This window comes from Dendrobates tinctorius, unplaced genomic scaffold (assembly GCF_039654945.1).
Source record: "Dendrobates tinctorius isolate UK_male_01 unplaced genomic scaffold, ASM3965494v1 ptg000071l, whole genome shotgun sequence".
NCBI lineage: Eukaryota > Metazoa > Chordata > Amphibia > Anura > Dendrobatidae > Dendrobates > Dendrobates tinctorius.
Window position 1 is genome coordinate 18,142,086 of NW_027361739.1, and position 27,301 is coordinate 18,169,386.

Genomic DNA, 27,301 nt, shown 5'->3' on the forward strand with positions numbered 1-27,301 from the left:
TTTACAGTCTATCATTTTGGTTATTTTGCACATTTTCAGCAATCTTAAGTCCAATAAATCTTCAGCACACAGGACCCGATGGTACCGGGCTTCGTCATCCTGTTCGTGACGCCAAAATTGCCTCGCCCCAGAGGCCGTGGGGTACTCAGTGACGGGCCTGTTGATTACAGTGGGAGATGTCACAGTGGCAGTGACCCAGTCCGTGGCCTCAGGCGGTCAATGTAAGTCTTAGGTGGGAATAAAGTGGTGACGACTTCTATTCCTCCGGTGTCTGCTGCAGGAACATCAGTATCCATACAACCTCGGGGACCGGACCCCAGCCATGCACTTAGAACTTGAGGAAGGGCTCTGCAGCACTTCCTTCACTCCATCCCTCTCCGGGGATCTCTCTCACAGACTGACCTTTTCCTAATATTCTCCCGTGCTCATGTACAGTCTAAGCTCCACCCACCTCCCAGCACTCTTCGTGTTCCAAGCAGGGAGCCACCAAAGGTGCTTTGCTACACTACTATGTTGTGTGGGATGCAGGTGTTGGAGTGTGGTCAGGTGTCTCCACTGTACCTGGATAGTGGGGTACCACACCTCAGAAGGAGGTGCAGTACCTCTGTGGTGACTGAACCCTTAGGGGCGCCACAGTAGCCCTGCAGGGAAATCAAAGGCTTGGTTGACAGATTTCCCAACAGGTTACAGCTGATTTCTGGTGTCGAGAGCTATGGATGGATCCTGTACATAAGTATTCTCTGTGCCAGTAAACTACTTCTGGAGGCCCCAAAATTAAGGAAAAACATATCTATTAAAAAAAACTTGGATGTAGAAGGATATTTAAACACTATATTTAAATAGCTAGACAAACATTATTTCATGCATGCGTCTGCTTATATATACCAATGTGCACCTAGCATTAATTGCTTGGATACATTATATTCCAGCAATGTTTTAAGCAAAATTTAAGTTGCTGAAGTGTTTAACTCAAAGACAATTATCTGCAATGGAAGCAATTTTTATTCACTGACTCGAAGCAGAGATCTTGATAATGATGATAAAATGGAGCAAAAATTAGATTAGGTATTTGCAATTAAAGGGGGTTTTACACTAAGCGATATCGCTAGCAATATCGCTAAAACGTCACTGGTTTTGTGACGTTATAGCGATATTGCTAGCGATATCGCTATGTGTGATACTTACCAGCGACCGGCTCCCCCGCTGCTCATCGCTGATCGCGCGAGAATGTCCGGCTCCATTTCTCGTCGGGCGCTTCCTGCTGGGCTTCCTGCTGTGACGACGAGCGACGCTGGACGCGGGCGGGAGGACGCCAGGATCGCTGTGTGTGAAAGGTGAGTATCGTGCGCTGCGTCGCTGCTGCATCGCTGTGAGATCTTTCTGTGTGAAAGCTCACTAGCGATCATTTAGCGATGCACCAGCGATCCTGACCGGGTCATATCGCTGGTCGGATCGCTGGTGCATCGCTAAATGTAAAAGGGCCTAAAAAAACCTCATTGAACGATCTGTATTCTTCATTTACTGACTGTCATCTGTTTATGCTTGTGTTCCAATTCTGCAAATATTTCTGGTTCTTAGAGACAGTGTAAGAGTTCTGCCATGTGGATCAGATCTTCCCACACATGGATGATGCAGGAGGCTCAGCAGTGGTAATGCTGCTCATGTCCTGTGGGAGGCGCCTGCTCACCAGCTTTAAAGCTCCTCTCTGATCTCTTCTTATGCACAGATCAGCAGGGTATCTCTCCAGTATTACTCTGCTCTGCAGCCTGTAGTCACCTCACTTGTAAGTGGCACAGGCAGGAATGGTCACCCCAGGACAGGGCTGTCTGGCAGGGATTATCTAGAGCAATTGTGGCTTCACCTTCTGGATACTTCTCACCTGGGTTCATGGAGCAGAGGCTATTGATTATACTGGGACTGCTGGTCACTTCTAACACAGGTAAGTGGACTCCTACTCTATGGGGTGCTGCTTTATACTATAATAGGGTGCAAATAGCACCCCCTTACATATGGTGGCACTACAACTCCCAGCAGTTAGGGTGTGTGGATCATCAGATGCTGGTGATTGAGACTAAGAACTACAAAGTGATTGAATGAATTGAGATATCTGGTTATACAAGATGTTGGTGTCCTATTCCCCACCTATGTGTATTTAATATCTAGGCTTGTTATAAGAGGTTTTTCTCAGGTCATTTTTGAGGTTCATGTGTATGGTTCTGGAAATAGTAAGAATTGGGGTGTCTCCTTTAGCCATAGTTGAAATAGTTTACTGTAGGATAAGAGGGTGTGTTAGAAGCATCAGAAAGTCCTCCATATGGATGTGATCTGGAGCTCAGCACTGACTTGTCACAGCAAAGTGAGCTTCCATCCCAAAATCTCATGCAACTTAAGGAGTATACCGAAGTCATCTTTGGAGGTCCAATATGTCACTTACTGGAATACATCGTGACCTCCAAGATCTCATGCAATTTTCTGCAATTTAGTTGAGTACAATGTGCATCATTGGAGTCCCAGGCAATTTTAATTTTAATACATAATATGAGATTTAAAATAATCCAATTTCATACAATCTCATAATACAGTACATTAGATATATTGCTAGTGGCTTTTTTATTTCACCCTATGTTCCGGGGGCAATCACAACAACTTAACAGTGTAGATTTATTATATGTTCCAGGATTACCGTAAGTGTCCATTTGGTCTACATTACGACAATATGTTGAAATACAGTATACCTCTCTTTCTCTCTCTTTTTTTTCCTGTCCTCATTCGGACATCTGTTTTCTTTTCTTGCATCGGAGGAAAGACCACTTTTTAATCAGTGTTCTGGATCCAATTTTCATCCATTTTTGGCCCGTGTCAAACTTTTACCATTGGTATGTCATCCGGTATCTGGAAAAAAAATTCCTAGCTTTACCTACCTACTAAATAGTAAAAGGTGAACAGCAGGAGGGAGACGTCTGAGCGCTATCTGTTTTTCTCATACTGATTCACTTAAATGGGTCAAATATGATCCATAATTGGATTAAAAATGGCCACTCAGTCTGCAGAAAACCCCAGAAAAGCTGAACAAGTCCATAGAATGTTTGGGGGATGTTTTCTATTTATGAGCATGTACATTAGTCTGCATTATTTTTCTGTATTTTCATGGATTTTTTTTTTTCTGCCAAAATTGCTGCAGTCACTTTAAAAGTCGGAAGGAAATTATTGTCTTTTTCTTCGCTCTGTCTTTTTTGGGGTGATGAGGAGAGATGGTATATTGTTGTTTTTCTTGTCATTCTTCCTATATAACAAATGTAGCCAAATTCTAAAAATTAAAAAACTTTCAATGGTGGGATGCTTTATTTTTTTTAATTTTTGTACATAAATACATATTTTTTTTTTAAGAGGGTGGGGGTAATTTAAAAAAAAAATCAAACCAACTAATAAGGCTGTGTTCACATGTGACATTATTCTAAATTTTTTTCTGTATTATTATTATTATTTATTATTCTAGCGCCATTTATTTAATGGTGCTTTACATGTGAGGAGGGGTATACATAATCCATACAAGTACAGTAATCTTAAACAATACAAGTCATGACTGGTACAGAATGAGAGAGGACCCTGCCCGCAAGGGCTCACAATCTACAACGGGATGGGTGAGGATACAGTAGGCGAGAGTAGAGCTGGCCATGCAGCGGTTTTGTGGATCGGTGGTTACTGCAAGTTGTAGGCTTGTCGGAAGAGGTAGGTCTTCAAGTTATTTTTGAAGGTTTCCATGGTAGGCGAGAGTCTGATATGTTGTGATAGAGAGTTCCAGAGTAGAGGGGATGCGTGGGAGAAATCTTGTATGCGATTATGGGAAGAGGAGACAAGAGGGGAGTTCAGAAGGAGATCTTCTGAGGATCGGAGGTTTCGTGCAGGTAAGTACCGGGAGACTAGGTCACAGATGTACGGAGGACTCAGTTTGTGGATGGCTTTGTATGCCATGGTTAGGGTTTTGAACTGGAGTCTTTGGGTAATGGGGAGCCAGTGCACGGATTGACAGAGGGGAGAGGCCGGGGAATAGCGGGGGGACAGGTGGATTAGTCGGGCAGCAGAGTTAAGAATAGACTGGAGGGGTGTGAGAGTGTTAGAGGGGAGGCCACAGAGCAGGAGATTGCAGTAGTCAAGGCGGGAGATGATGTGGGCATGGATTAGGGTTTTTGCAGATTCTTGATTGAGGAATGTACGGAGCCGTGAAATATTTTTGAGTTGAAGTCGGCAGGAAGCGGAAAGGGCTTGGATATGTGGTTTGAAAGAGAGATCAGTGTCAAGGATAACCCCGAGGCAGCGAGCTTGTGGGACTGGAGAGAGTTGGCAGCCGTTTACTTTAATGGATAGGTCCGTTGGGGGGGTCACGCGAGATGGGCGAAAGATGATTAATTCTGTTTTGTCCATATTAAGTGTTAGAAATCTAGCGGAGAAGAAGGATGAAATAGCAGACAGACATTGAGGGATTCTGTTTAGTAGGGAGGTGATATCTGGTCCAGAGATGTAGATCTGTGTGTCATCAGCATAGAGATGATACTGAAAGCCATGAGATTCTATGAGCTGTCCGAGGCCGAAGGTGTATAAGGGAGAAGAGCAGGGGCCCTAGGACTGAACCTTGCGGGACTCCGACGGATTGGGGGCGCGGTGAGGAGGTGGTGTGCGAATGGGAGACGCTAATGTCCGGTTTGCTAGGTATGACGCAATCCAAGATAGGGCCAAGTCTGTGATACCAAGAGATGAGAGGGTCTGTAGTAATAGGGAATGGTCCACTATGTCAAAGGCAGAGGACAGGTCCAGGAGGAGGAGGACAGAGTAGTGTCGCTTGGCCTTTGTGGCTAGTAGGTCATTGGTGACCTTCGTTAGGGCAGTTTCAGTGGAGTGGTGTGGCCGGAAGCCGGATTGCAAGTGGTCAAGGAGGGAGCAAGAAGAGAGGTGGGAGGATAGTTCAAGATGGACATGTTGTTCCAGTAGTTTTGAGGCATAGGGGAGAAGTGATATAGGGCGATAGCTAGATACACAGGATGGGTCAAGAGAGTGCTTTTTGAGGATAGGTGTGATTGAGGCATGTTTAAAGCTTGAGGGGAAAACACCAGTTGTTAGTGATAGGTTGAAGAGATGGGTAAGGGTTGGGATGAAGACTGTGGTGAGGTTTGGGATGAAGTGGGATGGGATTGGGTCAAGTGCACAGGTAGTGAGATGTGATCTTGAGAGTAGAGTGGAGAGTCGATCTTCTGTAATGGTGGAGAAGTTGGTTTTGGGGGAGGAGGAAGGGCACTGGGGGTTGTTGACCAAAACTGTCTCTGATGTTATCAATCTTCTCCTTGAAAAATGAGGCAAAGTCTTCAGCTGAGATAAGTGGAGAGGGAGGAGATGCTGGGGGGCGGAGGAGAGAATTGAAGATGTTGAATAACTGTTTAGGGTTGTGAGACAGGGAGGATATGAGAGATGAGAAGTAGGTTTGTTTTGCTGGAGCGAGTGTGGCCTTGAAAGTAGTGAGGGACTGTTTGAATGTGATGAAGTCCTCCGCTCAGCAGCCCTGGAATCCTGCCTCAGTCCTTTGGTCAGATTGGTGTGCCAGGGCTGTCTGTTGATTTGGCGAGTTTTGGTATGTTTGAGAGGGTCCACTGATTCCAAAGCTACAGCTATTGTGGTGTTATATAGAGCGGTAGTGGCATCCGCATTGTGTAGGGAACTTATGTCTGTAAGAGGGAGGATTGATTCAGAAAGTGAGTGTAGATCGAGGTGTTGAAGATTTCTGCCAGGGTGTGCGAGTTTTTGAGGTGGGGATTGTGGACCTGAGGAGAAGAGGGAAGAGAATGTAAGTAGGTTGTGGTCAGAGAGAGGAAGAGGTGAGTTAGAGAGGCTAGATAGGGAGCAGAGGCTGGTGAAGATGAGGTCTAGTGTGTGGCCATCTTTATGAGTGGCTGCAGAAGACCATTGAGTGAGGCCAAAGGAGGAAGTGAGAGATAGAAGTTTAGTGGCAGCTGAGGGGGAAGTGTTAATGGGGATGTTGAAGTCGCCCAAGATGATAGTGGGGATATCAGTGGAAAGGAAATGGAGTAGCCAGGTGGTGAAGTGGTCAAAGAAGGTGGTGGCTGACCCTCGAGGGCGGTATATGACAGCTAGTTGGAGGTTGGAGGGGGAGTAGATGCGCACAGAGTGCACCTCGAAGGAAGGGAGGGTAACAGAGGGCGGCAGTGGGATTGGGGTGAAGGAGCAGTTATCTGACAGGAGAAAACCAACTCCTCCACCATGCTTGCAGCTGGGGCGGGGGGTGCGGGAAAGGTGGAATCCACCATATGAGAGTGCAGCAGGAGAGGCTGTGCCAGAGGAGGTGAGCCAGGTTTCGGTGATGGCGAGGAAGGAAAGTTTGTTAGTAATAAAAAGATCATGGATGAAAGAAAGTTTGTTGCACACAGAGCGAGTGTTCCACAGAGCTCCTGTTAGTGGGACTGGGGAAGCTGTGGCTGGGCGAATGTGTATAAGGTTGGAGTTGTTACGGAATGTTGTGATTGGGTGTGAATGGGAGGTAGAGATGACTGTGGGATTGTGGTGAGGATGACCAGGATTTGGAGAGATATCGCCGGCAGTGAATCATAGAATCATAGAATCGTAGAGTTGGAAGGGACCTCCTGGGCCATCTGGTCCAACCCCCTGCTCAAAGCAGGATTCGCTAAATCATCCCAGTCAGATGTCTGTCCAGCCTCTGTTTGAAGACTTCCATTGAAGGAGAACTCACCACCTCTCATGGCAGCCTGTTCCACTCATTGATCACTCTAACTGTCAAAAAGTTTTTTCTAATGTCTAATCTGTGTCTCCTCCCATTCAGTTTCATCCCATTGCTTCTAGTCTTTCCTTGTGCAAATGAGAATAAAGTTGATCCTTCTACAATGTGACAGCCCTTAAGATATTTGTAGACAGCTATTAAGTCTCCTCTCAGTCTTCTCTTTTGCAAACTAAACAATCCCAAATCCTGCAACCTTTCCTCATAAGACAGGGTTTGCAGACCGGTCACCATTCTGGTTGCTCTTTTCTGAACTTGCTCCAGTTTGTTGATGTCTTTTTTAAAATGTGGTGCCCAAAACTGAACAAAATATTCCAGATGAGGTCTGACCAAAGAGGAGTAGAGGGAAATAATGACTTCACGTGATCTAGACTGTATGCTTCTGTTAATACATCCTAGAATTGCATTTGCCTTTTTTGCTGCTGCATCACACTGTTGACTCATATTCAGTCTGTGATCTATTAGTATATCCAAGTCTTTTTCACATGTGCTGTTGCTTAGGCCTATTCCTCCCATTCTGTATATGCTTTTTTCATTTTTATTGCCCAGATGTAGTACTTTGCATTTTTCCCTGTTAAAAACCATTCTGTTAGTTGCTGCCCACTTCTCCAGTTTATTTATATCTTTTTGAATCCTCTCTCTCTCTTCTCTAGTATTAGCTATCCCTCCTAGCTTTGTGTCATCAGCAAATTTAATCAGTTTACCCTCAATTCCTTCATCTAAATCGTTGATAAAGATGTTGAACAATGCAGGGCCCAGGACAGAGCCATTCTTGAGACATTCTTCCAACTGGATGTGCAGCCATTTACGACCACTCTTTGGGTCCGATCACTAAGCCAGTTATGAATCCACCTAACAGTTGCCTTGTCCATTCCATACTTAGTCATTTTTTCAATAAGGATTGTATGAGATACTTTGTCAAATGCTTTGCTGAAGTCAAGATATACTATATCTACAGCATTTCCTTGATCCACCCAATCAGTGATTCCGTCATAGAAGGGAATTAAGTTAGTCTGACATGACTTATTAGTTACAAACCCATGCTGACTCTGTTTAATCACTTCATTCTTATCCAGGTACTGACATACATGTTGTTTAATAATTTGTTCAAAGATCTTTCCTGGTATAGAAGTCAGACTCACCGGCCTATAGTTGCCTGTGTCCACCTTCTTCCCCTTTTTGAAGATAGGAACAACATTTGCTCTTCTCCAGTCTTCTGGGACTTCTCCTGTTCTCCAAGAATTTTCAAAGATTATGGAGAGGGGTTCAAAAATTTCTTCTGCTATCTCCTTCAGTACTCTGGGGTGTAATTCATCTGGACCTGGAGACTTGAATTCATTTAGGTTAGCTAATTGTTTCCTCACTATCTTTCTGATAGGAGGAGCAGAGAGAGTGTTAGCAGGTGGGAGCAGGAGAGGGCATGAGGAGGCTGTCTGTGTTTGGAGACAGAGGATTGTATGTTGAGAAACAGATCTGAGGAAGAGGCGAGATGGATTGGAAGGATTGTAGAAGAGATGAACAGTTCCTTACTAGGTGTAGGGATTAGTGGGGTTATCAGAAAGTGAAGGATTATAGGGGTTAGAGTGGAAACAAACAAAAACATTGTTTACAGTGACTCTTTCCAGTTACCTTCTGTTCCCTTCTGGTTCAATTCTGGATTAATTCATATTATCATCTCACACTTTTAAGATACACACGGCAGACTTGTGCTATGCAATATATGTGCTACAAAGTGCATTCAGGTGTGAAGCTGAGGGGAGTGGTCTGTGCTCCTCTTGGTCAGATAATTAAGAGTGGACCAGATGCATATGATCAAGCCAAAGTAAACAAGGTCATAAATAATACTGGGGTAAAGCAGGGGGTTAGTTGAGAGACATACCAAGTGAATGCTATGTGCAGAGGTAAGAAGTCTTTGTGGAAATCTGAGTGACATACCAAGTGAATGCTATGTGCAGAGGTAAGAAGTCTTTGTGGAAAGCTGAGTGACGTACCAAGTGAATGCTATGTGCAGAGGTAAGAAGTCTTTGTGGAAAGCTGAGTGACGTACCAAGTGAATGCTATGTGCAGAGGTAAGAAGTCTTTGTGGAAAGCTGAGTGGCGTACCAAGTTAATGATATGTGCAGAGGTAAGAAGTCTTTGTGGAAAGCTGAGTGGCGTACCTGTAGGGAGAATAGATAGACATGCTGGTTAGAGTGCGATGGTGGCAGATGAGAGGACACAGTCTGTATGCATAATTCTGGATTAGTTCATATTTTCATATCATCTCACACTTTTAAGATACACACTGCAGACTAAAGTCTTGGCAGATTTGTGCTATGCAATATATAAATAATGTATAAATAATCGTTTTATTATAATTTGGTCACTTTTTCTTTGCTGAAACTGTAGGCTGATATTAAGTTGGGACAGACTCTCTTCTGTTTGTCCATGAATCTCGTGTCTGATTTATGCCAGGCAATGCTGAAGCCTATGGAAAGTATGGCCACAAAGGCGTCTCGTGTACGGCGGGCAGGACTGTGGGCATGTGCCTTCTTTCTAGGATAAGTCCAGGTTCCCAACATTTATCCCTTATGTGAATGTGATACATGTTCATGTGCAGAACTATTATGAAACGTGGCTAAAAATACTATTGTTTGGTACATATCAGTACATAGTACCAGACCAGTGCAGCAACGTTGAAGGGTATGTCCACATTTGCAATCCTCTTCTTATTGCTCTATCTAAAAATACCAAATGAATCAATATTGTCTTCCTTAAAAATCTCCCACCGTCTTGTGTACGCAGCTGCTAAGCTGATCTATTTGTCTCCATGGTTGCAATAATTTATATCATTTTGTTATATTGTAGTAATACAATTACATAATAATTAAAAAAGCAAAAGTATTCATGCCGTTCAACAGTAAACATTATTTTATTATATGACCAGCGTATATTTCAAACACCAACTTTTACCCTCTTTCTTGTGCTTTAGGGTTTGTTCTGGCTCTTCTGCCCCAGCTCTCAGGTGCTAAGGGCAGCCTCCAAGTTAAGGAGGGAGGAAGAAAAGCTAGCCGGGGAGAGAAGGAGTCGTCTACTATTTTTCTCCAAACGGGAGTAACTCTTCCCCCTGGGTCAGCTTCACCTGGACCTCAAGGAACCCCAATTCCTGGATATGAGCAGATGAGCCCAAGTTTTCACCTGGAGCCAGATTCTGGGGGAGCCCATAGGAGGGAACGACGCTGTACGTGTTACACGTACAAGGACAAGGAGTGTGTCTACTACTGTCATCTAGACATCATATGGATCAATACGCCTGAGTAAGTAAAGGTACTCGTCCTACCTCATCTTCTGTATGACGGGGTGGGGTATCCTTTCAGAGCTGTGGAAATGACCGGCTGTAGTTGTATTAGGAGCCATCTATAATGAGTGTTCCTAGGTCCACATTGGTCCCTCACCTCTATGGCTTGGATTTGAATAGTACAGTCTTGGTCTACAGTCTAATGGTCAACGTCTTGGGTTGTGTAGAGTTTCATCATCTCTACATTGGGTTCTTCTACCTATGCTTCGTAGTGTATATTCTGTATACTTACTATATTATTGGATCCTGTACATGCATTTCTATGTATCGCCTCCATAGAGGTTGCATTGGCAGAGGTCTAGCATCTGTGTTCTCCCACCTTCTTATGTAAAAAATCACTGAACCCCAGTCTGGAGTGATGACTACACATTTACCACATAGATTTACTCTACAGCTCAATAATTAAATGGGGGATAGACCACTACGCTCTGAGGACCACTCATTGGGTGACCCATTCATCCCTATGGAGAAGAATGTTACCTGCTGTTTCTGCCCTCAAGCTGAGAATAGGGATTTGAACCAATTCCTCTTAAAAATGTACCTGGTGGGCATTATCTCTTAAGATTTGGCCTGACATTATTGAATCCTCTGGTTGCTCTGTGCATAGGGCATAGGTTTAGCAAGAAAATGAGGTTATGGTCAGCAAATGTAACCCATCGATGTGACTCTATGTAGCTTTAAAAATTCAGGAATTGTCACTGGTGTTGGAAGTCTCTTGCCTTCTGTTCTTGTATGTTAAGTTCAGTTTATTTGACTAAAAGTTTGATTATGGCCTGTAATACTTAAAGGCTATTTACACTTTGACATGGAAAATTATTTTTAAATATGCTAGTGGTTACCAGAAGTTGATAGAATTGCATCAAGTATAAGGCTGCAATTGTCATTTCTTCACTTTTTTTTTTAACCACTTGTGCGAGTGTCCCTCCCAGTAATATAGGCAGGGTGTGAGGTCTGTGTGTATCCAGGATGCTGCTGCCTTTACTTTCATGTATCAGCACAGCTCTGATACTGCACTTATTTCTACTCCATAAGCTTTCCTCATTGTCTATTGCCTGCTTTATTTACTAAGGCCATGTGCACACATTGAGTATTTGGTGAGTTTTTTACCCCAGTATTTGTAAGCCAAAACCAGGAGTGGAACAATCAGAGGAAAAGTATAATCGAAACACGTCACCACTTCTGGATTTATCACCCACTCCTGGTTTTGGCTTACAAATACCGAGGTAAAAAAACTCACCAAATGCTGGATGTGTGCATGTGGCCTAAAGGCCCTGTCTCACATAGCAAGATCGTTAGCGAGATCGCTGTGGCGTCACCAATTTTGTGACGCAACAGCGACCTCACCAGCGATCTCGCTACGTGTGACATGTAGCGGCAACCAGCCCCCCCCTGCGATGTCGCTGATCGTGCTCGAATGTCCTGGGCAATTTTTTTGATCACTGGTGTCCCGCTAACCAGCGCGCATCGCTGTGTTTGACACCTACGAGCAACCTCGCTAGCAACTCAGAAATCATGGACGCAGGCGGGAGTCGTCAGAATCGCTGCTCTGTCACAAGGTCCCAATGACCGCCAAGGTCATTACACGGATCGCTGGGCCGTTGCTGTGTCATTGGGTAAATCTGCCTGTTTGACAGCTTACAAGCGACCATTTAGTGACGCACCAGCGATCCTTACAGGTCGTATCATTGTCGGGATTGCTGGTGCGTCGCCAAGTGTAACTGTACCCTAAGACTTTAGATACTCTAAGACTTTAGATACTTTCTCCCCTCTCCACAGCAGAACTGTGTACAGCCACCTCTTGCTCTCTCTTTTAATTAGGATGATAGAACATTTTTAATGAAGAATATTTGGAAAACTTAACTTTTCATGTGCGAAGCAAATGAACACTCATAAAAATAATTGTATGTGCCGGTATGCATAGCTTACAAGAATTACAGCTGGGGGGAAAAAGATAAATTAGCTTAACCACCATTGCAAAAAGTTAATAAACTATTGAAACTGTGGATATGTTATTCTTATGAATAGGATATTTGGATATTTTTCAAATATTTACTATTTAGAGAATGTGATCTGTATAGACAGACATTCAATTCTAGGCTTGCATCCAATACCTGGCAAAGATATTCACAGATAATGTTCCCTGAAATGTAATATTCTCTTAGGTCTCCTTCAGCCTTTGGCTTTTTGAGGGGATTGCCAAACTTTTTGGGAGCTGTTTTCCCTTCTTTGGGAACCTCTTGGACATGCACAAGAATTGTCAATTATGGTTATTATAGATGTGATTAAACTAACGCGCCCAAAAGACTCCTCTACCAAATTAGAAAACACCAGTTTTATAAATGTCACATGGTTGGCAGAGTAAAGGGGGATTGTTACGGATTTTACATTGAGACCCAGTTGTTTTATTATGTCTCCTGGTCCACATCCACTGCTTATATATGTTCCCATGGGGCATACATGAGTGGATTTTCTATATGCTGAAAATCTGCTGTGTATTATTGTGAATGAGGTTTAAAGGGAATCGGTCACCCCTTTTTTGAGATATCATAATGATATCATTCAATTGTGTGTCACATAAGGATTCTCTTAGTACTTTTGCTTCCCCCTGACCCCGCACCTTTCATGCATAAATACCTTTTTTATATCGGTTCAGATGTATGTAAACTGCCGCTGTCCGATCCGATGGGCGGGGCTTATTCACCTGCTCCCCCCTCCCTGTCTTGCTCTACGCAAGAAGAAATGCATAGCGCAAGACAGGGAGGGAGCAGTTGAATAAGCCCCGCCCAGCGGACCGAACAGCGGCAGTTTACATACATCTGAACCGATATAAAAAAGGTATTTATGCATGAAAGGTGCGGGGTCAGGGGGAAGCAAAAGTACTAAGAGAATCCTTATGTGACACACAATTGAATGATATCATTATGATATCTCAAAAAAGGGGTGACAGATTCCCTTTAACTGAATCTTGTGCACTTTAGGGGAAAAAAAATCCACAGTGTGAAGTGACTGGCGATGTGGGTTAGAATTCCACAAAATGTCAAATTTATTCTGCAACTGCAGCTGTAGCAGTGTAAGATGGCAGGAGAAACGTCCCATGGGCTCGCTCTTTTATTATGATTACATTAGCCTGCTGCAGCGTTGGTTCAGACATTTCCACAATTGAAAATCCATTCAATATATGTGGATGTGGCTTTTTTGTTGTTGTTGTTTTTATACGCAGTGGGTGTATGGATTTCTCCATACAAATAGCTGGCAAGTAATTATAGGGCATTTAAGAGGTGTGGAGTGGAAGAAGGAATAATTGCGCAAATGCTGGTGGCCTTGTCCAGAAATATCAAAACCGTCTTAATATTGATAGGTATATATGGGGGTAGGGTCACCCACCTTTTTTTTTTTTATCCACATCCGAGAAAAACGGTTCAATTTTTCTGATCAAAGTTTGATCATAGTGGCGTCAGTTTTTCTCAGCTGTGAAGATATAAAAAATAAAAAAAGTTTTGTCACTTTCTCCACCTTGTCAGTCCAAAATTGGACAACGCCTAGATGTCATATAACTTTTTTTTTTTTCAAGGACTCATAGACTTGCACTGCCGGTTGGATCTATATCAGCAATACAAGTCCAAGGCCTTGTTCACACGTTCAGTATTTGTTCAGTCTTTTACATCAAAATTTGGAAGTCAAAACCAGGAGTGGGTGATAAATACAGAAGTGGTGACGTGTTTCTATTATACTTTTCCTGTGACTGTTCCACTCCTGGTTTTGTCTTACACATACTGAACGTGTGAATGTGGCGTATGGCTCATAATAGGATATGTCTCCGATATTTCTCGTGGAACACTCGGTTCGAGGAAATAATCAGACATGTGCACAGCACATGCCCAGAAATGCTCTGCTCCACCTGGCAATAATCAGGGCTGGAGATGCTGCCCATGTGTTTAGCTCACAGATGATTGTGGTAGACTCACATCTGAGAAGAATCAGATCTGTACAGTAGACAAGCGCGATGAACCTGGTGAGAGCCCTCCCCTCAAAATGACATTCCATCATCGTTTTGCCTTCGTAAACCCTGCTGTACAGGATAAATGTTCCTATATTTTGGGGATTAGCAGGGATCACAAAATTTGGATCTCTCCTTTGGATATGCCATCACATTCTGGTATGGGGATACTCTGTTGTGAGTTCATTTTCCCCTTCACTACTGAGGCCCGAGGAACTCCCTCTTCTGGTGAAGAAAGGTAGTGAGCCTGATTGTCAAACACCTGGGGCTGATGATGATGACTGGCTGAGTGGAGTTAATGACTGGATATAAGGCTACCGACGCCCTTCTGGCCTGCGGGTGATTTCTCTGTAGACTTCTAGGAAACCAGTCTGATTCCTGCTCATCTAAAGCTAAGATTTCTGCTTTGCCTTTTTGCATTAGTGTTTTGTTTTCCTTGCTTTTCTGGATTCTGCCATTCCCTGCTGGGGTGAGCTGAATCTCCTTTTGCCTGTTGCTCTGTCTTCAGAATATTCCTGAGTACTGACATAGCCTTTTTTGAAGCCTAGCGTCTTCAGGGCCTTTTTTACTGTCAGTTTGTTGGCTCTTATTTTCATAGGGTTTTTCACGGATTGCAGACAGCAGCCTTCCTGTCCTTTCCTATCTAAGCTAGCTTGGGCCCCATCTTTGCTCAGTCTATCTTTCTGTCTGTGTTTTGTTCTTTCTTCTTGCTTCACCGTCATTATATGTGGGGGGCTGCCTTTTGCTTTGGGGTCTGCTCTGGGGCAGTTTAGATTTCCCTTTCTGTCTTTAGGCTATGTAGTCCTCCGGCTGTGATCGAGGGGCCTAGGGCATCGTAGGAGCCCCCCACGGCTACTGCTAGTTGTGTTGATAGGTTCAGGGGTCTGCAATCCGATGGCTGCCAACTTCTCTGGTTTTCTGGACTTAGCTAGCATTTCTATTTTTGCCTCCTACGGTGACTCAATCATAACAATACTCCTTTAAAAGAACTGTCTAGGATTAGAAGAACACGACTGCTCCAGACCGGTGCATGGGTTGTGTCTATATAGCCTATCTACTTTGCAGTAAATAGAGATGAGACGCAATATCACACATAACCAGGAGTGGTGCTATTCTTGGACATAACTCTATATATACACTAAAGATACATTATTTTGTCATGGACTGTGGGACAGAAATGTTAATTGATCGTGGACCACTCTTGTATGTTTGTAGTTGATGCTATACAACCAGGAATAATTTGTATATTCTCCGTGGGAATAAATGTATCCCCTCCTTTTTATTTTTTTTTTTAAATCTTCTTCCTTGTATGTGAATTGAGCTCCTAATGTCTACCAGACTTACCACCTGATCTGGTACCAATGCTGGGCCCCTGCCTCTTAGTAAAGTTTGGACTATTTCACCATTCATTAGATATAATTTAAAGAGCCCTGGTGGTCTAGGGAAATGGGGTGCAGGAGCATGGAAATAGCAAAATGTTTATATTTGAATGGAAAAATGATTGGCAAAGATTATGAAAAGATGAAGAGGCTCCACCATCTGGCTCCAGTTAGACTCAGTAGTGGTCTGACCCAGTGTAGCAGGATCTTACTGTGTGCACAGGAGCTTGTGTAACATAACATTAGGTCAGCTCTATGTGGTATTGTATCCGTCCCTAATCCTGGCCTCCTGCAGAGCGACATCTATGCTGTGTAGTAATGAGCGTGGAACGTTAGCTCTTTAGGAGGTTATTCGGCGACTCTCGTGTCCACATCCGGCGGAGAGAGACTCTGCTCCTATAGAGTCCATTAGCCACATGCCATGTCTTGTGCGTGACTAGTGGGTATCATACGCCTGCCCTGTTTCTGAGAATAGGATTCTGAGCGCACATCACACTCGATTGAGCGCCATGTCGGTAGCGTCTCTGACCTCCCGATACCGAAGTGAGAGGTGCTGGATAACTGCTTCAGGTTCTGTACATCTTTAAGTAGCCAAAATTGCACCTCCTCTTGAGGTGAATTCAGTATGGAATTATGTTGGCATTTAAGCCTATTGTAAGATCTGTCCTTAAACGGTTCTTGTCTGCAGGTCGACAGGTCAACGTCACTTATCTGTACCTTTACACTGTGATGTAGCATTTCACAGTGCCCAGTTTTATCATAACATGTGTATCATACCTCCCTGAAGATCCAGAGTATTCCTGTTCCTGAAGTTGGGGGTATGTGCCAACTTCATGCTTTTGCCCTCAGGACACAGAGTTGAAGACAATAGTGGAGCAGAGAACCATCATATCCCAATTCCACCATCACGTAACAACTCCTCAGTGAAGCAGGATGTGCAGGCAAGAGGGATGCCTATGTTGCAGCATCATACTGTGTGGGGGGGCTATGAAATTCATACCATGCTGTGTGGGATCACTAATGGGCTTCACTAAGAACAATGTTTCTTTGTGATTACATATAAAGGACTTTGGACACTTAGATTAGGATAAAATAAATAATTGCTAGACAGTAGGATCTATGGGAGTTGGACTGGCAGGCGAGATATGAGGGTGCTAGGCAGGCACTGTATTATGTTAGGGTGCTGGACTGGGCCATTTATATATGTGGAATTTAACATTGCAGCAGTTTACTTTGATAGTGCAATATTTGCATTGTTACACCCTGTAGTAAATGGTAGAGGTGTAAATGGTTAATTGATAACATGTGTATATATTACTGTGGCTGAAAGTCTGGTGAAAGGTTTCTTTTCTTGTGTGGAAAGGTAACACTTATTTCTTTGCCTGGCTCTGATTTCTCTCATGGTCTAGGCTTTCCTCTGTCCAGCCCCAGGCCTGTACTGCTGTAAATCTTCTCTAGCTGTAATACCCCACAGATCGCAGGGACCCCCCAATCCACAGTCAGTTTAGGCTTAAGGATGCTGCAATCCATGTGAACATTAATTGAATAGAATCTGTAGTTTCACCCAATCCAGATTTTGGGCAAGTAACTTGATAAGACAATACTTGGCTTTGAATCAGCCTTTAGCCATCAGTCTTGGTCACTTTTCATGAAACTTGATCGTTCCCTCCATGGTAAACCAAGGTGATGCAGGTGGAGAAACCTTTGTTTTCTTTCGAGCCTTTGTATCAGGTGTCTAGTTATGTTTTCATATGCCATATTGTTATACGTGTCTTGTCGTCCTTCTTAAATTTCAAATACTTTTCACATTTTAGCCATTTTCTGCTGTTAGGTCAAAACCATGTAATTGTGTGCTATTTGCTCAATGGAGTAGACAAATGTATATTTTGATTTTCAGCTCTTAGCTTGATAGACTTGGGTAGCTCTTGGGCAGAGATTTAACTTTAAGCTCCTGAGCCCCAATGCAAAATCTATATACGCATGCTCTCCTATCATATGCCTTTTATACTACTGGCATCTTCTCGAAAGATCATTTGTGCCCATCAGGGACCAGCCTTGTCTATTGTCTTGTCGTTTGAGTTTCTTTATTCCTCTATAGTGCAGCGTTCTGAACTTTTTCACCTTGTGCACGTTCTATAATAAGTAAGTGGATTTAAAGTATTATGTGGATCATAAATCATGACGTTACTTCCAGTCATATATTTATTAATAGAGATCGTTAAATATTTTGGATATAAAGAACATCTCATGATCCCTGGAGCTTTGTAAAATTATGTCCTACATGATGTTCCCCATAGTCTCACATTACGCACATCACACAGAGAATGCGCAGACCTGGAAAGGACAAAATATGCAAATGTTGACCTGTGATCTTAAACGTCTTAAGGAACCAAAATTATCTAGTCTAATGCTAAAGGATTTTTCAACTACTTGACCCAGAATTGGCAACCGATTGGTGTTCTGCCAGGTTGGAGGGGGCAGAACATGACTCCAGAAGTCAACATCAAGTGCTTGTGCCTTACACTAGACATATTCGTCATCCTGGTCTTGGAATTTGCTTATCCCTTCCCTAAGGTCTATACATCAGCTGTAATATTGAAACCATTGAAAGTCGAAGTGAATAACATTAATTCAATTGTGACAATGGCTTCTGTCAGGGATAGGATTGTAGGATTTATTAGGCAGAAAGGAACAGTCAAGTTTTTGACTCTAATGTGACGGAATTTGGAAAAGTGGGCAAGTGTAAGGAGGATGTGAGCAACTTTTTTAAGGGAAAAATTGTGATGTCTAGAAAACATGGTCATGGCATCTCCAAAATAGCAGGACTTGTGGTGTGTTCCTGTCATGCATTTATTATTAGGTACCTAAATAGCACAAGGTAAAACAACTGGTGAACAATTCATACGTCCCAATGCTCATAGACTATATATGCAAATTGTCTCTTCAGAGAGGAAGAGGACTAGAACCCTAGTGCCACCTATTGGAAGTAGCAATCCTAAAAGTCAGTGTCGACGCTTTAGCGAGCCTTGTTACATGGCTTAGGATAAAAGCCAAGCCAGAATCTCAATTTGCAGACACTGTGTTTCGGGATGCTGCCCCTTGTCAGTGCAAAGTGTGAGATCTGGTTTGGCTGTGAGAGAGGCGTCTGACCGATATCCAAAAAGTATCATTTCGCCTTGCGGAGAATGACATGCTAAGCATGTCGAGATGATAGATACTCATAAGAAGTGAAGGGTAGTCCTTCTGGTTCGATACTATAGAACGAATTGGCAAGATAAATAAGTTACTGCTGACTACCGGAGAACGGTGTCAGAACACACAGAGCATGCCAGCTTGCTGTGTGTGAGACTGCGTAGTAGCACACTGGTCTGACTGCCCATGCTGAATCCTGTCAACTGTCGTAAACACCAAAAAGAGGCATCAGAACTGGATCATGAAGCAGTAGATGAAGGTGATCTGGTCTGATGATATATCATGTTTTCTTTTATATCATGTGGACGGCCGGATGCATATGTGGGCTATTTCCTAGTGGCAGCACCCTCTTTCACCAGGATAATGTCCTTGCCACGCTTCAGAAACAGATCAGGAATCGGTCAAGGAGTTCAAGGTGATGACTCCAAATTCCCCAGCTCTCAATCCGATGGAGCATGTGTTTAATGTGCTGGGAAAACAAGTCTGATCCATATGTGCTGCACCTCACATCTTACAGGTATAAAATGTTCTGCTGCTAAGAAGCGTAGTGTCAGATGCACATGACAATTTCAGAGCTCTTGTAGAGTCCATGCCTCAATGGGTCAAAGCTGTTTTGATGCCACAGAGGTCTCTTACTAGTAGCAGGTGGGTTTAATATTTTGGCTGTTTAGCTTATATTTTCTGGCGAACTCAGGAGTGGATCCCATTAGAAGACCTATTTTTGTTAAAGCATTCTCTGCTTTCCTCTGATTTCATCAAAGAGAGAAAATAGGGCTCATTCACTACCTGGTTTTAAGGTTTTTATTGTGTTTCTGATTTCCTGCATACATTTTCCATCACATGCTGTACTATGAGAATATCATCCCTCAAACGTCAATGGTGTACGTGGTCGAGAGAGGCGAGTGATCATTATGCTTCTGGTTTCAGCCATACAGGACGGGAGACCTGATACTTATTTGTCTACCTGATCAATTTTCTTTCTACTAATGCTGTTGGTAGTGGCAATTCTCTGAAACATGAAATCCTGCATAGGTTCTCGCTACCCAACCATAATGGGCATGAGGCCTAGGGTACCTTTCTCTGTAAAGACCCCATTGCTGTTATGGTCTGCCTCTTTAGTATGTGCATCCTTACTAGAATCATGAATTGTAACTGAGAAAAATGTGCTAAATCGAGACATCATATCATGGTACAATAGTTTTAGGAACTTGGTGGACAGACTCTAATAAATGCCTTTTCATGAGAAACCCGTAGTTTACTTCTAGATACGATGATTAGTATTTGTTGAGACCACACTGTAGAGGTTAAAAAAGACCTGATTGTTCTTGGGCTCATAGTCAGATCTGTAGTGGGATATTACCCTATTATATGAATGCCCCTTTAGCAGGCCTGCTCTGTCTGCTGTTCTGCACCACCATTTCATTGTTTTCTGTTTCCTCCTGGAGCTTTCGCCATTTAAGTCCTGGGGCGAAGTCTTGGGTAGCCAGTTATAATGTCAAGTATGGCATGGTGCCAGCCTTACACAACAACTTTGGCCTCTACTCTTTCCTCTATTGCTTACACTGGTTTATTGCAATGTCCATGAGAACTCAGCAGGATAAGATTCTGGAATATGGCCAAAGCAAAATTGCAGACGTCTGATTAAAGCTTCCTTAAAGGGGTCATCTAATTTAGAAAATATTTTTTTTTTATAAAAAGAAATTGATCACATGGTATCTCTGTCCCCTAGTGGCTAGCTGCAATCAGTGGAGGAACCCAGGGGTTCAGTTCTCCTGCAGCACCACCACTGGTGAAATAAAAAAGCATCACATAATTCCAATAGAAGTCAATGGGCTGGCCAGTGCCACATCATACCTTGAAAATATTGGGTCCTCCAGTGCTAATGGAGTCTGGTAATCTGTGCATATAAGGGATTTATAAATCCTTGGCCTGAAATGTCATCTTCATGGGTAAAGAATAAGAATTAATTTTGGTCTATTTTTTATGTATTGCTGTGTAAAGAGATTTTTTTTGACATAATATAAATTTCTGCAGTCACTCCTATACTGAGAAAACAAAAACAAAAAACACAAATATCCTAAAATAAAAAATTAAAAAATAAACTGCAAACAATGCATAAAGATGGTAATAATACTGTAATAAGGGTATTTAGTAAACATAATTTTCATCAAAATAATGTACAAGCCATCCCACCACGTCAAGGCAACCCTTGTGGGACAGTCCTAACTCTTGTATTAAAACCTTTCCACTTGTTAAGTGACATAAATGTGAACAAGGACCGAGGGACTGACCACTAGTAATAGCATAGGCCAGACAGGATGGATTTCCCAGCTCATAAAGAGGCTGGTCACACCCATATATGCACAGAATGCACAATAGAATGCACAATGAAATGAATAAAAAAAACTGGAGTCTGAACTGAGAAAGTAAGTTAATGTGTATGTACAATGTAAGTGCATATTAACATATTTTGATCAAAATTATGTTTACTAAATACCCTTATTATTATTACCTTTATGCATTATTTATTTTTTAATTTTTTTAATGTAGGATATTTGTGTTTTTTGTTTTCTCTGTGTAATGGTCATGTGTAAGGGTACGTGCACACGCTGCGGAATCTGCTGCGGATTCATCCGCGCGGATTTTGCAAAATCCGCAGGTCAAAAGACCTGCGGATTATCCTGTGGTTTGACCCTGAGGTTTCACCATCTCCACAATGGTGGAGATAGGAAACCGCTGCGGAATCCGCAGAAAGAATTGACATGTCAATTCTTTCTGCGGTTTAGAAACTGCAGATAATCCGCCCGGAAAATTCCGCAGCGTCTGCACAGCGGTTTCCAATTCCCATAGGGAATAATGGTACTGTGGATCCGCAGCGGCCAAATCTGCTGCGGATCCGCAGTAGAATCCGCAGCGTGTGCACGCGCCCTTAATATGCACTTACATTGTGCATACATATTAACTTACTTTCTCAGTTCAGACTCCAGTTTTTTCAGTCACTCCTATACTGTAGACTTATGAATCTTAACAGTGTGCAATTTGCATAGAGAGTAGTCTGCATACTTGCGATCATGTGCCGACTAGAAACTTTCCCTGCTAACAGATGAGAAGCTATTAGGCACATTTAATTTTGAACTAAAATCTTTCGCCATCCTTCTCCCAACCCCCACCCCTACCTTTGAGATTTAAGTCCTATTTCTTTATATCCATGCCCCAATCTGGTGAGTGATGTTGGGCTTGTGCAAATACAAAGCTGGAAATTGGATCCAACTAACCTTCAGGTTGAAGCATGAGGGAGAAGCAGAGCAGAGAAGGAGCCTAAGGCCGGGGTTACACTAACCGGCGCAAAATACGGTCCGTAGTGTACAGGCGTAATACGGATGAATGACCCCTAAATAGTGCTCCGTAGGTCATTCGTAAGCAAGGTGCGTTCGCGTATTTTGCGCATGTGAGCATCCGTATGTAATCCGTATGGCATCCGTATGCAATCCGTATGGCGAGATTTTCTCGCTGCCTTGCCAAATTTACATTTAACGGTTTTGAGGCCTGCTGACTATTTAAATCATTAGCCTGCACTCTATTTATTGGCTCAGGAACAGGTGGCAGCCTCCATTCTTTCCATTTGTCACCTTGCCTTCACTAGGTGTGTTGGTGTTGTATGTGCAACATGGCAGACAGTCTGACTTTCAACACAACTGAGCAGGTTCTCTTCAACTGGCTTTTGTCACGCCGCTTTGGCCAACCATACCCAGTGATAGTGGATCCGTGGAGGAGGAGTTGCATGTGGGTACATCCACTTTTGAGGCAACGACTCACAAGAGTTAATTTTCACCGCCTCTATTCTTCTCTGCGGGAGCATCCTGCAAAATTCTACCAACACTGTCGCATGAGCCTTCCAACATTTGATCGACTCTTGGAGACAGTGCGCTCTGGGATAACCTTTCAGGATACAAGGATGCGCAAAGCTATATCTGCAGAGGAGCGACTTCTACTCACAATACGGTATGTACTACACAACCATATTCTCTATGTTCATGATGTGTTGGGCAAAGTTTGAATTTTTGCCTTCTTGGAGTAAGTTTTAGGACCTCATATGTTTCAACTTACAGACCCGAATGTTATGTGGAATATGTACTGAATATCACTTACTCGTTGTACAAAGCAAGATGTGTGTGTTATTTGCTCTGAAATCTTACCAAGTTTGGTATGTATGGACCTGTTTGTTTTGTAAATGTGTGCATTCGACAATCATCCTTTTCTGTTGTTCTTCAGCTTCCTGGCCACTGGCCTGTCTTATGCTGCTCTCCACCCTGAGTTTCTGATTGGAAGATCAACCATATCTGGCATAGTCAGGTCAACATGTATTAAAATATGGACAAGACTATATCAAGTCATCATGCCCGAGGCCAGGATGGAAGACTGGTTGAGGATATCAAGGGACTTTGAGGAAGAATGCCAGTTTCCAAATTGTATTGGGGCCCTTGATGGCAAACATATCCAGGTGCGTAAGCCGCCGAACTCTGGCTCCCAATTCTTCAATTATAAACAATACTTTTCTGTTGTATTGTTGGCTGTGGCTGACCCTCAATACAATTTTATAATTGTTGACATTGGGGCCTATGGAAGGACGGGAGACTCTAGAGTCTTCAATACTTCCATTATAGCACAGCGGCTACGCACCAACCAGTTGGATCTACCACCACCACCACGCCAGCTACCAGGCTCCACTCAAGAATGTGTCCCTTATGTCCTTGTGGCAGATGAGGCCTTTCAGTTAACACGCAATGTCATGAGGCCATATCCCCGGCGAAACCTTCACCACAGGCGCAGGATATTTATCTTGCGCCTATCACGTGCTCGGCGACTGGTGGAGTGTTCCTTTGGCATTCTTTGTGCCAAATGGCGGGTACTCCAGTCTGCCATTCAGCTGAGTGAACAAAATGTTAATGAAGTAGTGAAAGCCTGTGTGGTTCTTCATAACTTCACCAGGATACATGATTGTTCCTCCTCTGCTGGTGTTGTGCGTAGGCCGGACAATGTGTGTAGGGTGAGACCACCTATCAACCATCAACGTAGACCGATCTCTGGCCTCAAAGTGCGTGATATTTTTACTAATTACTTTATGGCACCTCAGGGGGAACCTTCTTGGCAAGAGCATGCTGGATCTATGTTGGCAATGTTGGTTTGATGTGTGTCAAAATATATATATTTCTACCCCTTCTGAATCTATGACTGTTGAATTGATTTGGTAAGCGTATTTTGATAGGGGTTTGGACAATTAAGACCGAGACGTAAAGTGTAGCTGCAAAATTTTTACTTATGCCTTTTTTTTGTTTTTTTTTTTAGTTTCTAAGGCAAACATATTCTTGCCTTATGAAAAACTTGGGCAATGGCCCAAATTGGCCTTTTGGCATATTTCAACATTGTTGTTAAAACAAAATTACAAACATATCCTACAACACACATAGTGCAATAACAACATTGCAACTTTACACATTTGCAATCCAAAGTAAAAAAGAGGAGTTATCCATCATCAAAATGAGCTACACAAGGTAGTACTAGCATTTATTCTGAAGGTTTTCAAATCATATTAATAAGCCACCATGACAGGCAAGGCTACCTTACGCGTTTCTGACACATATTACATGTCTGTAATAAACACAATATTTCACCGCACTATACTGGGAAAGTCAAAGGATCAAATTAGAAGACTGACTTGATAATACATAGAGAGTGCGTGATGGTCTTGAGGCTGTTTGCCTTGATTTTGGAATATAGTTAGCTGGCCTAAATTTGACTAAGTGAATATGGACAGCACGCCTTTTCTGTGCATTATCAAGTGAGTACTCTATTTTGATCCTTTGACTTTGCCAGTATAGCGCCGTGAAATATTGTATTTTTAACAGACATGTAATATGTCTCAGAAACGCATAAGGTAGCCTTGCCTGTCATAGTGTCTTAATCATATGATTTGAAAACCGTCATAAGAAATGTCAGTATTATCTGTTATAGCTCATTTTGATGATGGAGAAAACCTCTTTTTTACTTTGGCTTGGGATTTTGACCACCAGTTCAAACACACTGGACATCTCCTCCCATCAGACCGCTTAAGAACACTCATGTACAGTATGGGTTTACAAATTCCATGTTTTTAGCCACTTATAAATTGTGGAATGTTGGGGAAGGAGAAGGCGGAGGAGCAGCCTGTGGTTGCTGCTGACTACTTTGAGCAACATCGCCCTGTGTGGGTGCATACTGTTGCCCATGCTGTTGGTACTGACATTCCTCCTGTGCTTGTTGGGGGTAGTGGCCATAGTAATACTGCTGAGGGGCATCTTGTGGTGGCGGGTAGGCCCGTGTCTCATACCCACCAATATAGCCATGTCGTCCCCAACCAGGTTGGGACCAGCCTCCAACACTGGGTGGGAAAAAGTGGCCATATTGGTGGGGTTGGCTAGAGCCAGAAATCTGTTGCTGCTGTTGGGAAGGTTGGGTAGGGGGAGGAAGGGGGTGAGGTGTAGGCCTACGTATTAGAGGATGTTCAGACCCTGCTTGAGCAAGCATCTGTGTGGGTGGTCTCATGCGCATTAGATTTCTGGGGGAAAGCTGCCACCTCTCCAGATATTCGAAAAGTTCATATGGGGTATTGAGGGGGGTGCTTGCATCAAGCAGAATCTGAAAACATCCCCTAATACGGAGCCTGACCTCACGGGAAAGGGCACGGAGATAAAGGGTCAGGCTACGTGAGTAGGCCTCCTCCCCATCATCTGTTGTGACTCGAGATAAATAATTTAGGACCCCTGTGTCCACATTGGTCCTGCTCTCTTGAACAGCGACCTGGCACCTTCTTCGGCCTCGCTGGGATGTAACAGCAGCCTGTGGGGAGCCCCGGATCTGGGCAGTTGGGCTGCTACTCAAGTTGCCCTGCTCTTCCAGGATGGGTGATGGGGCAGCAGCAGACGGTCCTGGTGGTGTGGTTTGTTGGGCAGCCAATGGGTTCTCCTGTGATGACTCATCTTCACCCATGCTTCTTGTAGGGGGAGAAGATGGGCCAGCCACCTCATCCCCTACAGGATCAATTATGGGCTCTGTCTCTGAGCCCGTTCCTCGATCCGTAAGGTTGGATTGAGTTCTGTTTTGAAATAAAACAGAGGCAAAAATACATCAATATTTTTGGCCCTGTAAAGTATCGGTGTAATGTGGTGTGAGGTATGTACTTACCATCTCAGATCCAGAATTGGGGCAAGGAAGGAGAGGCGGTCATAATACACATATTTGCGTTTCACGTAGCCCGCATCCCCACTCCTGGACCACTGCTGACGTTCCCGGCGGTATTGGTCCCGGATGCTTCGCCAGCGTTTCATCACATCTTCCACTGCAATGTGACAGGAAATATTATCAATTTCACATATTTGATAGGTCACATTTGCAACCAGTAGTCTAGGCATGTGGCCTTCTGGGGTGTGCTTTGTAGCCAGGCTGGCATATCTAATTGGCCCATCCAGGCCAGATACACAGGGTCAGAATAGTTTATGTATCAAGTAACTACACTTAATAACTTGGTTGGCTAAGAGGAAGAGGAGCTTGTGGCCTGGGCAAAATTATGGCAGGGTGAAATAATGTGTCACATCAAAATCTACCCGCCTCATGAGGCAAAAAGGAGAAGGACAGGAAGGGGGGCAGAATCTGTAATCATTTTTGTTTGTGAGGTATTTTAAATAATTTTTGGGTCTTGTACTTACTCAGTTTCTGCTGCTCCTCACGTGGCCGATCACCAAAGTCATGGAACATCTGGCGACATATGCGCCTCCATAACGCCTCCTTTCTTGCGCGGTTGGCATAATTGGCATCCCTTTGGTCCCAAAGTTCTGGCCGCTCCCGCACTAATACTATAAGCATCTCCACATTAAGGAAATATGGCGCCATGACACTGCTTTACTCCGTGGAAGCTGACTTTCTGGATGTCTGGAGCGCTTTTTGAGCTCATTTGCATGTCTAGGCTTCCTGATGATGGATTGGCCCATTTCCTGTCAGCAGCCAAAAGACCTGCGTATTTCTCGCAAGTCACACGTGTGGTCAGTGTGTAATCCGTATTTTTTGCGCACCCATAGACTTGCATTGGCGTATTACGGGCGTAGTACGCTGACAATCGCAGCATGCTGCGATTGGCATGGACCGTAGAATACGGACGAGAAATATACGGCTGTTGGGAGCAAACCCATAGAGAATCATTTGTCCGTGTGTAATGCCTGCTTTTAGCGCCTCTCACTTGGCCGTATTCCTCGCCAGTGTGACCCCGGCCTTATGCTCTGAGTGAGGCCAGTTTCAGACATCTTTGAAATAATGATGCATTTGGCTTGGAAGACCAGTCCTCCAGAATTGAAGAGAGGAAATGATCCAGCTTCCAGGTTTGCAAAAATTTATTGGATTAAAAAATACCAATAGATTCCATCATGAGTGTGGACACATATACGCGTTTCGAACATCCATTGCGTTCTTTAACAAAGATTTGGATTTTTTAATCCAATACATTTTTGCAAGCCTGGAAGCTGGGTCATTTCCTCTCTTCAGTTCTACAAGTGGTTCCTTGCAGATCG

The 27,301-nt window shown here is 43.4% G+C and overlaps 1 protein-coding gene across 3 annotated transcripts in view; it reads left to right on the forward strand.

Annotated features, from left to right (window-relative positions):
• The first annotated feature begins 1,739 nt into the window (after positions 1-1,739).
• The window catches only part of EDN3 (endothelin 3), a 126,847-nt gene continuing 101,285 nt past the window's right edge, over positions 1,740-27,301 (forward strand). For all 3 annotated transcript variants that reach the window (XM_073582473.1, XM_073582475.1, XM_073582476.1), the window contains exons 1-2: positions 1,740-1,939; positions 9,771-10,095. In XM_073582473.1, the coding sequence (XP_073438574.1) occupies positions 1,888-1,939; positions 9,771-10,095 (377 nt within the window). In that variant the 5' untranslated portion in view covers positions 1,740-1,887. The remainder of the gene's footprint in view (positions 1,940-9,770; positions 10,096-27,301) is intronic.